The following is a 15,003-nucleotide window of genomic DNA, read 5'->3' on the forward strand; positions in this document are numbered from 1 at the left end:
CGCAGGAGGAACCAGGTGGAGGCAGCTCACAAGCCGTGACAATCTAGGGTAACTCTGCTGTCCAACAAGGCAGCCACTAGCCACAGGTGGTGAAGGGCCACCTGAGCCATGGCGAGCGCAAGTGACATCTGTTCTTTAAACTTCTCTTTGATTTTTATGTATATCTTCAGAAAATGGTGCTGGGACAATAGGATCTCCACCTGCAAAGGAGTGAGGCTGGCCCCCTACCTCACAGTGGATACGAAAATGAACTTCAAATTGACCTAAATATAAGAACACAAAAAACATACCTACAAGAAACTGTCCATAGAAGAAAACATAGAAAAAAAGAAAGAAAGAAAGAAAACATGGGAGTAGACCTGAAAGGTACTGGGGTAAGCACTGGGGTTTTACAAAGAGCACCAAAAGTACAAGGGACAAAAGAAAGCATTACATAAAGTGGACTTCGTCTAAAGGAAACCATTGGTGCATCAAGAGACCTTCTCAAGAAAGCAAAAAGGCAACCTACAGAAAGGGAGAAAATATTTGGGAACCATGTATCAGATTGTTGTTAAGTGCTGTAGAGTCTGTTGCGACTCACAGCAACCCCATATAGGTTTCTAAGGAGTAGCTGGTGGGTTTGAGTCGCCAGTCTTTCAGCTAACAATACAGTGCTTATCCTATAGCACCACACCACTATTCCATGTGTCAGATAAGAGTATAAAATTACGGGGAAAAAAGCTAATGACTCAACTGAAAAATAGGAAAAGGACTTGAATAGACATTTTTCTAAAGAAGATAGAAAAATAGCCAAGGAGCACAGAATTTATCAGGGAAATGTGGATGAAAACCACAAAACAATACCCACTAGGCTAGCTGTTACTGGAAACCAGTATGCAGACACTGGACTGAATCCTCATCTACTGCTGGAGCGGTTGTAAAATGGTGCAGGTGCGATGGAAAACAGCTAAACATCAAATTACTAGGTGGCCAAGCAATTCCACTCTTGGGTATTTATCCAGAAGAACTGAAAGCAAAGACTCAAACAGCTAAGCGCACACATGTACACGGCCACATTATTCCCAATAAGCTGGAAACAGCCCAAGTGCCCATCAACAGATGAAGAACCACAATGTGGTACTGCCACAAAGAATGGTGTTCTGATCAACGCCATGACATAAATGAGCCTTGGAAACGTGCTAAGTGAACGAAATCAGACACAAAAAAACAGATACGAATGAACCCACTTATATGAATTATCTAAATAGGCAAATCCATCAGGACAAAGGAGAAATCAGGGGTTGGGAGAAGGAGGCAACGGGGAGAAAAGATTGTTGGAATTTCAAGAGCCACATGTGCCGAGTGAGTCCTGCAGCACAGCACAGAGCAGGACAGTCTTTCTCCAAATGTGGCTCTTGGACCAGCGGCATCAGCTGGGAGTTGATGGAAAGCGGAAATCCTCAGACCACAGACTTGCTGACTCTGAAGTTCATCTGGCGGGCCTAGCAGGCGCTTCTAAGGTGTCCTCTTGTCTGTGAGCCACTGACCTAGTGCCATTCAACATTTCTGAGGTCACTCTAGTTTCCACTAAACCGAATAAACAATTGAAGGTGACCAGATACCATGCGCAAAATACATCCAGTCCAGTTCAGCAGGGCTGAAGCCAGATTACATGAAGCAACAAAGAGAGGGCTGTGGTAGCGTAGTAGCACTGCTGTCTGAACACCAGAAAGTGACTGTGCATCCCAATAAATGTTGGAGACGAACAAAAGGAAAGAAAAAAGCAGCTCTAACTTGGGTCCCATGCCTAAAATACACAAAGTAATCAAAGCCTGTAAGATGGTTTTATAATAGCAAGCCACTGAACGAGAAATACAGCCTTTACCTAACAGGAGAGATTTCTAAGGCCAAGCCAAGAAAGAGGAAAACCCACAGAGAGCTGAAGCATTCTGGGGCTACGCCTTCATAGAGCGCTTCTAGTAGAGACAGACAGACACATGAGGGGCCCCTGGGAGCCCTGGGGACGGCTTCCAAGACGAGGTAACCAAAACGGACAACATTTGCAGCCCAGATCAGCTTACAACTTCATCAAAAATAGACTTTGGAGGGTTTGGGTACTGAAATCACGCTTCCAGAAATCAAGCCAGAAAAAAAGGATGCAGCGTATGTACTTGTCACCCAGGAACAACAACCAACTGCGGAGGAAGAGAGGGAGTGAAACACGCTGAAGATACGTCATGAGGACTTCACAGCCTGAACTGTACAAATCACAGTGGAAGTGATGAGAGCCATCAAGAAAAGGCTCCTGTTTCCCATAGATGCAAACAAGCCAAACAAAAGCACGGGTTGTCTTTGAAACTGCACTGATTTGAAGTCACCATCACAGATACTATCTTGCATTTTCTAATACAATTTCACTACAGGAACACAGAGTTTGCCATATTTTGTTTCACAAACCTTTCCTTTAAACACTGAAACATTTGTTAAGGAAAGATCTCAGTGCAGGACTGCGTTGTTGTTGTTGTTGTGAAGTGTCCTCTAGTCGGGTCTGACTCATAGCAATCCTGTATAGGGTTTCTGAGGAACAGCTGGCAGGTGGGAACCACTGACCTTGCAGCTAGCAGTCCAGTGCGGCGCCTACAGGACTCCCCAGGACCACACTAACCATTTATTTAGAAAGGTGCGAACTCTTCTCAGAAGTATAGAGACTTCTGTTTTCTTGTCAGCGTCAAGCTTGCAAGTCTTAGCAGTGAGTGTTCCATCTCTTTTGTAGAAGATAACAGACTAAGCCCACTCATTACCACCACCTAGCCTTTGTGACTGTTTGGGGCTATTGATATATATGGAAAAGAGAACTGAATCCTGGGGTATTGAAAATTACCTATCAATGATATCTAAAAGAATGACAAAATTTTAACTTCATTCACTTAGCATTTAGTCGTTCAATTTTAAATTAATGATGACTAATTCAAAGGTTTCACTATCACAAATTCTTAAGCCAAATTATTGATGCATGTTTTCATGGCCCACCCCGTGGGCTGCCTCCAATATGAGGGGTCTTCAGGAAATAACCAACTCTAATGCCTTCTCTACCCAGCACAAAACATTTGCCCTTTGTGGTTGGCAAAATTCAAGGCAGCAGCCATGCTGGGAGGAATTCTCCACCTTGGGAGTCATTATACACATTATGATCTTGCAAAGGGTCAGAATCTACAAAATATAGCTCCCCTGCATGGATGTCTGAAAAGTTAGCCAGAAATTCTTCAGGATTGAAGCCAACCCACACAGTATACCTATAGTCTATAGTACGGATGGAATAGCCCATGATCTTTATATCTTTCAAACTCGGCTTGTCAGAGTCCCACTGAGGGGAGTCTGCAGGTCGAGGGTACTGGCTGTAGGCAATGGACTCACGGGGATTACCATGGAGGTCTGAATTCTCCTTCGAGTCGTGAAACTGAAAATGCTTCAGAAGGTTCTGGCCTTCTCTGCACAGCTCAACATGAAAGGAGGGAATCGGGCAGCGGGGTGGAACTGGCAGCCCCGCCAGTCCAGCGAGCGTAGGAAAGAGAGACACAAGTTCCACAAGTTCTTCAGCTTGCCCACCTAAAACAGGAAGCAACGTGACAGAATCGATTACATCACAGAAGTTGGCCACACAGTCAAGCGGGAGGACAGAGGTGGCCTGCCCAGGTGCCACGTGTTTGCTCGTTTTTCTTTTTTGACATTTCTTTTAGCCAAAGACTATTAGAAGCAAGACCAACTCAGCCCCTCACCGTCCGCTACCTGCTCATACAAAAAGAGGATGCAAAAAGAAGGTGGCTCTGGTCTGTTGGCACTTAGGAACCAGTGTAGTAATGAATTCGGGCAAGTGGCATCATGGAAAATCCTGTTGGGGAGCAAGGTTACTCCTTTCTGGACTGGTGTATTTCATCCATCAGTAAAATCTAAATCCTCACTGGATGTTGAGCTCCAGTCAGAGGGTTCTTGCTTTCAGACCTTCAGCAGTCTAGCCTTTCTGGATCTCCATGGGTTTGCTCACATTGCCTGATTGTATTTTCTACTAGAGCCCTCGTTTGTAAGTAACGTTAAAAAAAAAAAAAGGAAAATAGTAAAAAAAAAAATTGTTTTTGTTTTGGTCTGTTTTTTAAAGGTTCCTTTACAATGTCAAGAAGCTGGAGGACACCGTGTGCCGAGTTAGCATTAATAAAAGGACCAGCTCTCTGATGTGACATTAGTTCATGAGGAAGCCACCAGACACAACCAAAAAGTGTTGTTGTTATAAGTGCCTTCGAGTCGGTTCCGACTCATAGTGAAGAAATGTGAGACCCTGTAAAAAACAACAGGCCTGGACATGTGTAAGAAGATGAAGTCAGGGAGCCAGCCACTGAGAGCACTTCACCTGAGAGTGAGATGGCACAGGCTTGAAGGCTCCAGAGCAGGGCCATACGACCTGACGTGGGCTTTCCACGGAGCACTTTGGCTACTGTGAACTGCAAGGGCAATGTAAACTATATAGGCCTGGTCCAAGATGGAGGCCATAGAGGTGATGGAAGTGGTCAGATTATGTCAAGTGGCCATGGTGTCACTCCCTACTCTATGCTCAAGGCAGGCATACTTTGCTCACCTGTGGACAAGTCTAGAAAACAGCTCACAGGTGGAATCCACTAACAGCCAGGTGGACCCTGCTCATAACCAGCAACAATCTAAGGGAATTCTGTTCGAGAGTGCTTTCTGGAATGACAGAGATGTTCTAGATCTGTGCTATTCACTACGTTGTTGTTGTTATGTGCCGTGGAGTCGGTTCCGACTCATAGTGACCCTGCACAGGGTTTCCGAGGCTGCAAATCTTTATGGGAGCAGAAAGCCTCATCTTTCTCCCGCGGAACAGCTGGTAGTTTCAGACTATCAACATTGCATGCGGTTCACAGCCCGATTCATAACCACTTCACTACTAGAGCTCCTTGCTATTCACTACAGTAGCCACTAACCACCTGTGGCAACGAAGTCTTTGAACTGTGGCGAGTATGACTAACTTCTGCTCTTTAAACCAGAATTAGAATTTATGTCGTCAACAAAAGGTGCTAAGACAACTGGGTCTCCATGTGCAAAACAGTACAGCTGGACCCCTACCCTCACACCATATATGAAAATCAGCTCAAAATGGATGCAGGACTGAAATGGCAGGAGCTTAAATTATAAACCTCTTAAAAGAAAACACGGGAGCAAACTTCAGTGAGTCCGGGTTAAGCAATGGCTTTTGGTGTTTGTTTTGTTTTTTTAAGAAATACCACCAAAACCATAAGCAGTAAGAGGGAAAAATAAATAAATGGGACATTTTCAAAACGAGACTGGACTGACCCTGGCCCATGATTCATTTGTTGGTGGTGTTGTTATTGTTGTTGTGTGCCCTCAAACCCAAGGCTGTCACCTTAATGGAGGCAGACTGCCACATCTACCTCCCAGAAAGTGGGAGCGGTTCACACTGCAAACCTTTCAGTTAGCAGCTGAGCACTCCAGTACATTGTATACCTGGCTCCATCAATTCTGAGATGGAATCAAAAGGATCGATGTATGGAAACATCTTTACGCCTGCCTGTGGAAGCAAGGCCGTCCTTCCAGGAACATAGAACATCAGGGGCACTCGAGTGGTGACATCAAAGTTGCTGTATTTGGCCCATTCTCCATGCTCACCAAGAGACCATCCTGGTTCAGAAAAAAGAGAAATGAAGAATTACATCACATCTTGTCCGTGCTGGATACCATTTCCTTTCCAGAGGAGGGAGAACTCATCACCAAGAAGAAATTCCACTAAGATCACCACAAAAAGGACAATTTTGCCTCAATCCTGCTGTAGTCGAAGTTAAACATTTGTTGCAGAGAATGAAACCTTTCAATGAGAAAAGAAAATAATGGAGATCCCTGAAGTCATAATGCCACCCCTATTCTACCCTGTCCTGTCTCACAAGCTCAGGTTTTCATCCATAAGTGAGTTTTGAGACCATGGCACAATTGCTCACATTCAAAAAGGTCATTTGATAAGGTATGTTTTTGCTGTTGTTAGGTGTAGAGTCAGTTCTGACTCACTGCAACCCTACGCCCGGTCCTGTACCAGCCTCACAATGGTTGCTGCAGCCACTGTGTCAATCTGTCTCGCCGGGGGTTCTTCCTCTTTTGTGATGACCCTCCACTCTAACACATATGATGATGTCCTTCTTCTGACCCTGGTCCCTCCTGACAGCTTGTCCTCAGCATCCTCACTTCTGGGTAGCCTTCTGGCTGTACTTCTTCCAAGACAGGTTGGTGTGTTCTTCTGGCAGTCCAATATTCTTCGTAAACACCTTAATTCAAAGGCAGTCCAATATTCTTCGTAAACACCTTTTTCACTGTCCACCTCTCACAGGCATACGAAGTGACTGAAAAAATCATGGCTTGGTTCAGGCACATCTAGTCTTCCAAGTGGTATCTTTGCTCTAACACTTAAATCTTCTGTAGCTGATTTGCTCAATATGAGACATCATTTGATTTCTTGATTATTGCTTCCATGGGCATTGATTATGGATCTAAGCAAAATGAAATCCTTGACAACTTCATTCTTTTCTGTGGTTATCATGCTGCTGCTTACTGAAACCTTTCAATGAATAAACAAATTATGGAGATCCCTAAAGTCATGAGTTGTGAGGATGTTTTTATTTTCTTTACACTGAGGTGTATATACCATACCCCAAAACGAACCTCATTGCTGTCAATACCTTAAACAGAAAACTACAACTTTTATTCTCAGATCCTTAACCCAGATTTAAAATATCTGTTGCAAAACAAGGTCATCCATTCCCAATTGTTTTCATATTTCAGCCTTCTTTTTGATACTACAAATATATATGATAAAGGAGATAGGTTCAGTATTTAGTGTTCAAAAAAAAGACTAAACAGCTGTGGTAGGGTCAAGACTAAAATACATGTGTATTTCACTGCTGACAACCCTACCTGCTGACACTAGCAATAGGATGGTGCATATGCTAGCTAGCCACCACCCATCTATCAGTTTGTCACACTGTGGTAGCTTGTGTGTTGCTGTGATGCTGAGAGCTATGCTAACTTGTATCTCAAATACCAGCAGGATCCCTCATGGTGAACAGGTTCCTGCGGAGATTTCAGGCTAAGACAGACAGAAGAGGCACGGGGTGATCTGCTTCTGAAAATCAGCTGTTGAAAATCCTATGGCTCAAAACAGAACAATGTCTGATGTAGGGCTTAGAAGATGAGACCTCCGGGTTGGCCGCCAAACTGGACTTGAGCATACCGGTGATCATGGGGATGGTGCTAGACTGGGCAACGTTTTGTTCTGCTCACACAAGGTCACCATGAGTCAGAGCCGGCTCCACAGCACATCTGCTCCCCAAAACAGGGCTGGCAGCTCTCTGGAGTCAACAGTGCTTTCCCCAACCAGTAATCAAACCAGGCAGCCTTTAGCTGTCAAAGAACAATGGGCACCAGGCAAGGGGAGACTAGGTAGGGATACTGTTGACTGAAAAGGGAATTGTGAGAGAGGGGACAGGGCTAAAGTCAGGGACCATTGCAGTGGGGGAGGGAGACACCAGAACCATGTCTGAAATCTACTTCTCTGTGACCCAGGACAGGAGCATTCTAGGAGGGTTCAGGGGAGCTGTGTCACCCCAAAGCTGCATTAGGGCCATTTTGTGTGGGCTACTCTCATTTTTTATGATAAGGTCCCCTGGGTTCTGGGAACCCCAGCAGAGAGCAGGGGAAATGAGGAAGGGGAAATGAAAGTTTTTCAAACACAGCACACCATTCAGTCTTGGCCATTTCCTTTCACTACGCCCTGCCATTTTCTAGAACACAAAAGGGTGGGAAGAGTTCTGTAACGAAAGGCTTGGGTCAAATGCCCCTTATTCAGTGCCCATGTACATTCCACGTTTCCAGCACACTCTCTCCCCTCTAGGGCCACCAGGGATACAGAATCAGGGAGGATCTTCATGTCATTTGGAAGAACTCAGTTCCATTTCTGGGCAAAGTGGGATGCAGCCTTAGAGAAGATGAAGAGCTGAGAACCCCAAATCTGGGCAGAAGGGACAGCAGGCATGGGAGTGGGAGGGCTGGGAATGTTCTAGATCTTTTGGCAAAGCACCAAACATCCTCCAACCCTGTACTCTAGAAGTGAGGGTTAGAAAAGCTCCCCACTCATGTGGAGGGTTCCTGCCAATTTCACCAAGGATACGAAGCATTGCTACAAGTTCTCCATCTAGGCAGGTCCCAGGCCAACAACATGATGCTGGACAGCACTGACTCACAATTTGAAAACCAGCAAATTTCACCACCAAGTTCACATGTTCTGAGTGACCCCCATCCTGGCGCTTTCCAAAGAGCTCACCATGATCAGAGGTGAACGCCACCATCGTTCTGCTGGCCAGCTGAAGACTGTCCAAAGCACTCAAAAGACGGCCGACCTGTGTGTCCACATATGAGACAGACGCAAAGTAGCTCTGGCGGATTTTCCGCTGCAAATTGGAAAACAGTGAAAAATGAGTTGTTGTTCTTGTTGCTGTTACGTGCCAGTCTAGTGGGTTCTGACCCACAGTGACCCTGTAGAGGGTTTCTGAGGCTATAAAGCTTTGGGAGAGTAGACAGACTCATCTTTCTCTTTCAGAGTGGCTGACCTTGCCCACAGAGCCACTGTGCTCCCAAGTAATGAATGAGATCAGCCGCAGTTCCAGTTGCTGGGGTGCACTTCGATTGTGTTTCCGAGCATCCCTCCTGATCAGTTCATGCATTTCCCTACTATCTGCATCCCTCAGAGTCACAGTAAAACCCAAGGGTCTCAGAGCCCAATTCTTTTCTAAGTTCATCAGCTTTCACTTTGGGGCATAGATCCCAATTGCTACAAGTACCACTCACTACCCCTGTGTGTCACCCTCACGTATTCTTACAGGTCCCAGAAGATGGATACATGTGTAGACACTGTCCCTAAGCCCCCAAATGCCAGCCTACGTATGCTCTGATGCAGGCTGGCCGAGAGAGATCCGCACGGCTTTCAGTGGGCCTTTCCTCTGACCCCTTCCGCACCCAGCCCAGACTGTGGCTATCACATAAGACTCATTTCTACCAACAGAGGAGACAGCAGTGTACCCTCAACCCAATAGGGACCTCGAAAGCTGAAGTTTGTTCCCCAAAATGATACGTTCAAGGCCTCATCCCTGGTACCTGTGAACTTGATCTTGTTTGGGAATAGGATCTGTGTCTTTGCCGAGGTAATTAGGAAAGATGAGGTCATCAGGAATTAGGATAGGCCCTAACCCCTAACCTAATGATTGGTTTCCTTCTGTTGGTGGTGTTGCTAAGTGCCCTTGAGTCTGTTCCAACTCAGAGCAACCCCCATGGGCTCTCTGAGGCTATAAATGTTGACAGGAGCAGAAAACAGAGCGGCTAGAGGGCTTGACCAGCTGACCTTTTGGTTTGCAGACCAGTGCTTATGCCACAGAGCCACTATACTTCCCAATATCCTTCTAGTAGATGGGAATGTGGACACAGAGACAAACAGGAATCATACCACGTGACAGTGGTGGCAAAGATTGGTGTCATGCGTGTACAAGAATCACTAGTAAGCACCAGGCGCTCGGAGAAAGAGCCTTCAGAGAGGCCCCCCCCTGCTGAGGGAGGAGACATGTCAGTCATACTCAAGCCACCCACTCTGAGAGAGTGTTGTGACAGTCACAGGAAGCCAACACAAGGCTATGCACCAAAGAAAAGGAGCCCCCAGCCTAATTCACAAATGATCAGAAAGGAGGTCAACAGCCCCCACAAGGGGTGAGAGGCAAAGGAGCAGTGGCAGCTTCCCCTCCCCGCCCCTGCCTCATCAGCAGGCCCCCTCTCAGCTTTCCATCACCACAGAGTGAGGACAATCACAAGACTCAGCTGCTCTCCTCACCATATGCAGCTAATGTTCTAGAAGGTTGTTGATGAACCCTGGCCTACGTAGACTTGATGGTAGATAGTCTTGGATCTGTAATATGAGGAATGTGGGTCTTCCTAGGGACCAAAGACAACTGTCAGCATGCCTGCGTCCTATTCAAGGGTCTCCACTCCTTCCTGGCCTAGGCCTTAGAGAGAGAACACAGGCATGGAGACAAGGAAATGAGGGCATTCATTAGTGGAGGGGGCCAGGAATGACCCAGAAGAATGAGTATTGCCCAGAGGAGCAGCATCCACGAAGAGGCCTGAATGGGGAGTAGGAGACTGGGAGCAGGGCTCCATGCACAGAGGTCACAATGCGAGCGAAAGGGGCGGGGGTGCAGGCCGAGGCAGTCTGTCGGGATGAGGAGCTGACACGTGGTAAGAACTGGGCTGAGGGAAGAAGGGGAGCCTGCAAACTGGAGAGGAATGCAGGGAGATTGAGCAAGACGATGAGCGGTGGATCCAGTATGCAGCAGGGACACAGAGGACCAGGAAGAGGAGGCAGGGCCCCAGGAACGAGGTCAGAGCTGGAGGGACAGTACCGGGAATCATAGGTGAGACTGGGCATGGAGGCGAGGCGGCTCTGGCAGGCTGGCAAGAAAGCCCAGGAAGCGGCCAGTCCCCAGAGAGCAGACCCATAAGAATCGATTTCATTTGTCCACAAGGTCGCTGCTGAGCTGCCTGAGAGGATGCTTAGCAGGTGTGGGGGAGGGGGCAGCAGCTGGAGGAAAGGAGAATGAAGAGAGAATGGGCAAGAAGGCCATGATGCAGGGAAGATGACAAAAGGGCTGCTGAGGTGGGCACAGGAAGAGACAAAGAGAGGGAGACAGACACCAGGTGAGAGCCTGTCCCCAAGCCAGGAACGCCAAGGATCGCAGGAAGGCTCTGAAACTAGGAGAGAGTCCACAAAGGGAAGCCATAAGGCCAAGACTGATTTCGACCTTTAGCCTCCAGAACTGAGAGAGATTGCTTTTCTTAAGAGCCACCACTTGCGCTCTGTTCTAAGACCGCGGCTGACCAGTCCATGTGAGGATTCACATCTGTAGCTGTTCCATCTCCATGTCGTAGCCAAGGAACTTGAGACAGCTGGCCTTGGTGGTGGCCCAGCTCCCTCTGTACCAAGCCACGTGAGACGGAGGGGCTCCCGTGTAGACTTTCCACACAAGGTGCCTGCCAGTACTGGCTTGTTGCATAGCCATCTGGACTAAACATTCCCCACCACCGTGCCCATGGCTTCTGAGTCACCCAACTCTCTGGATGCCCCCCAACTCTTTGGGAGGCAAGATTGGTGGGGAGATTCTTGGGCCCCTGTCACTGCCTATGTCCCAAAGATCTCCAGGATGCCCCTGCCCCCAAGCCTGCACGGAGAAGGCTTTCATTACAGAGTGATGTTTGAGAAAAGGGGCCTTCGCCGATGACATCACATCACATGTGCCCAACCTTACCCCAAAGTGTGTCCTCAGTACCTGAAAGTCCACAGGAATGGGGCCATAGGGTATACTGATGTTCAAGGCTTGCACGTCCTCCCGCTGTCTGATGTCCATCCAGGGGTTGTAGGCCACAGGGGGGAGGCCAGTAGGCACCTGGGGGTCGGGTGCCAGGCTGATGTTCTCCAAGGGATACAACTTCTGAAACTCCTTGGAGAGAGGACACAAAGGCACGAGGCTGTCGCTCTCCCCTTCCTGGAAGCCCATGAGGATCACTAGTATGCCCCACCGGTGAGTTAGGCTATAAGTCACCTTCATGAGGGGTCCATGGCAAGGAAATTACATAACTTGTCTCCATGAACCGAGCTGGGACAGCTCTCTCCTCGTATACAAACTCCTGGCCCTCTACCTAGAAAGGTGTGAAGAGGTGTGTTAAGGATCCCCAGGAACCTCCTCAGGCTTGGTGACTCTCTTGGAGGACTCACAGGACGCAGCATATTGTCATTCTTACAACTCTGATCATTACCGAGAAAGGAGAAACAGCACAACTAGCGAACGGAAAAGGTGCCAGGACAGAGTCAGGGAGACCCCAGGCTAAGGCTTCCCAAGTGTGCTAACACAGGTGGATGCTATCCACCAGGGAAACTCTGCAGAGACCAAGGGTCACGTCAACACCCAGAAGGTAAGTAGCAGTTCATCTGATGAACAATGCAGACACAGGGAGTCATGGTTCTCGAATTCTCAATGCCAGCCAGGGACCAGCCTTGTAAACCACCAGCCTTTTCAAGGAGAGCTGTCAGGCCTGATCGCTGAACTCTTTCATGTACAAGAGACAGGAACGGTAAGCCACACAGGCTCCTAAAGGAAACTGTAAGTCTTTGGGCCAAAGAAAGCAAAAACACTTGCTTTGTAGTCTCTACTCTCGTTATCCATGAGGGGTGACCTTCATGGCATCCACAGGATGGTGACTCTAGCCGCAGAGAAAAGCTGAGAAAGCTTCTGGAAAGGGGACGTCTATGTGCTTTAAGTGACATGCTGGCCAGCACAGGATGCAAGGGTCCCATAAGCAACCCAGTGCCCCGTGATGAAGGGGTCAGACCTGGCAGGGCCAGGAAAAGCAGTGGTGGAATTGTTTCCCAAGACCCATTCCTTACTGCAAGTTCTAGCAACCAGCTCTGACTCTCACCCTATGGTGATCAACCATCAGCCAGCCCAATGTGAGTTCAAGGCCACAAAGGACAAGGTTTCTTTGTAGATAGTCGAGTGTTTCTGACAGGATTCTTAAATGTCTTAGGACAGTTTTCGGTCCTGAGCTCTGAATCACATCTTCTTCACTTCATGGGGATACTAGTGTCTACTGAGCATCCCTGGGGACTCGAGACAGTAGATGGGACCACCACCCCTCCCCACCCCGACCACCACCCCTCCCCACCCCCCCAACAAACAACATAGCACTAGTGGTTGTGCTGGACCAACTCTCAGCCATCCCTTTACCTTAGGGTATCTGAAGGGGATATGCGGCTTATGGTACCCAACAGCCAGGAAAAAAGGCCTGGCCGATGTTTTCATCTTTTCCAACAGTTGGATGGCTTGCTCAGTGCTCTGCTTGTCAGGCAAGGTCCCCTCAGGCACATCTGCCACATCCACGGGACAAAGCAGGTTGGCATGGAGTTCTCCGTCTTTCCCCCTACAGGTCTTTCCAAAGAAAACAGACACAGTCAGCTTTGTATAAGCCACATGTAGTCACGTAGGTTCCGCCCACGGAGTTAACACTCACGTCACCAGCATGAACAGGCCTATCAGAAGCAGAATGAAAATAAAATGACCTCTTCACTTCCAGGCAGGAGTCAGAAATCCACCAGTACTTTGCTTCTTGTGCTTAATACTGTCTCCAAATCAGAACGAATTCAAAGAAATCCAGGAGCTTAATGATCAAAAGGAGTCTTGATACGGCACTGTGGGTTAATGCGCTGGACTGCAAAGCCGTTTGAACTGCAAGGTTGGCAGTTCAAGCTCACCAGCTGCTCCTCAGAAACCCTATACAGGGTCGCTATGTGCTGGAACCAACTCAACAATACTTAACAACAACAACAACAACAAAGATAAAAAATGAAGCTGTCTCAGCCTAAGTGCCCATCAACTGAAGAATGGATAAACAAATTGTGGTACAGCCACACAATAGTATATTATTATGCCACCTTGAAGAATAACAAGGAAGCTGCAAGCCACCGCATAACATGGATGAACCTTGAGGACATTATGCTGAGTGCAATTAGTCAGTCACAAGAGGAGAAATACTGCATAGAAACATTATTGTAAAAGATTAAAGCACCCACACAAAAAGGGGGAAAACAGTTTCTTTGTTGGTTGAGGGGGGGTGAGGTGTCAGCAGGACAACGAAGGTGGAGCACAGGGGATAGACATATGATAATTTGGGTGTTGTTGGCGGGGGGGGGGGGGGCAATACACAAGAAGGTGGAGGGGAATGGAAGAATAAGGCAGATGGGAGAACATTTTGGCAGGTTTGCATGGGCTAGAAGTAAATAGTGATGTATGCACAACCTCGGAACAACAGGGCTCTTTGTTACAGGGATTGAGGCATAGTCTGAATGGGTAAAAGACGGAGACTAATGTTAAGATGCTTGACTATCTTAAGAATCTTGGTTTCCTTTGCCTACTATGCAAAATAGACAATTGAGGGGGAGAGAAAGAAATAACCAAAAACATGACTATAGAAAGCTTTTAAGTCCGTCTTCAGTCTATAACTGACCAGAATACCGACAAGGGGTACTAGAACTTGCCCAGTGAAAGAGGCTTCCTGCGGAACCTTTGTAGGGTATAAGACCTGATCCCCATCCAGAATTTTCTGAGGTGGGAAAGTTCCACTTGAAAAGACAAGCCGACCAGCCTGGAGCAGCTAGAGGAACAGAAGATACTTCTTGAATGAAAGACCAGCAGGAAAAATCCAAAACAAAAATGGCAGTCTGATTAACTAGTATAAGAACAAGCACGTTGTTCACCAGGGAGCCATCAAAGCAAGCAATGAAGTCCCTTCAGGGCAAACCCCCTTCCAAGACTGAAACTCAAAGGGAATACACGAGCAGGCGTGTAAGCTTGCTGGCAACCACGCTGGTGTACTGATGAGGGGAAATGGGGGGAAAGCAGCAATGAAGAGGTGGGCTGAATGCAACCACAATACATAGACTCCCATCAACCTGGAGTATGGTGAGAGCTGGCTGACCAGCAGTATGGTGAGACCTGGGGATGCCTGGGCCCATGAACAAGGACATAGCCACAAAGACCTGGAATGAAGAGTGAAGCATTCAGTTGATATGCAGTAAGGGGAGATGCACAGGAACACCCATACTTGCAGACAGCACCCATCTGACCTAGCTTCAATGGCTGGATGATCAGAACTCAACTCAAGGAAGAAAGAAAAGAAAAACTTTTTTTTTTTTTTTTTTAAAGAAGTGTAAATTGCTACAATTTGATTAACTTGACCTATACTTAATGACGTATAGCTTAATATACTAACCATGAGGGAAGGAATCTTCACAGTAAAGATCATTCCCATCCCCTCTGTACACAGAGTTGATAGGCATGGGCAACTTAGACACTGGTTACC

The 15,003-nt window shown here is 47.3% G+C and overlaps 1 protein-coding gene across 1 annotated transcript in view; it reads right to left on the minus strand.

The window, feature by feature from the left end:
• Positions 1–3,109: 3,109 nt before the first annotated feature.
• IDS (iduronate 2-sulfatase) overlaps positions 3,110–15,003 on the minus strand; it is a 20,477-nt gene continuing 8,583 nt past the window's right edge. The window contains exons 5-9 of the mRNA XM_006869733.1: positions 12,873–13,073; positions 11,418–11,588; positions 8,372–8,498; positions 5,512–5,685; positions 3,110–3,585 (exon numbers count right to left, since the gene is read on the minus strand). Coding sequence (XP_006869795.1) covers positions 3,110–3,585; positions 5,512–5,685; positions 8,372–8,498; positions 11,418–11,588; positions 12,873–13,073 — 1,149 coding nt within the window. The remainder of the gene's footprint in view (positions 3,586–5,511; positions 5,686–8,371; positions 8,499–11,417; positions 11,589–12,872; positions 13,074–15,003) is intronic.

Source organism: Chrysochloris asiatica, unplaced genomic scaffold, assembly GCF_000296735.1.
Source record: "Chrysochloris asiatica unplaced genomic scaffold, ChrAsi1.0 scaffold00134, whole genome shotgun sequence".
Lineage (NCBI taxonomy): Eukaryota > Metazoa > Chordata > Mammalia > Afrosoricida > Chrysochloridae > Chrysochloris > Chrysochloris asiatica.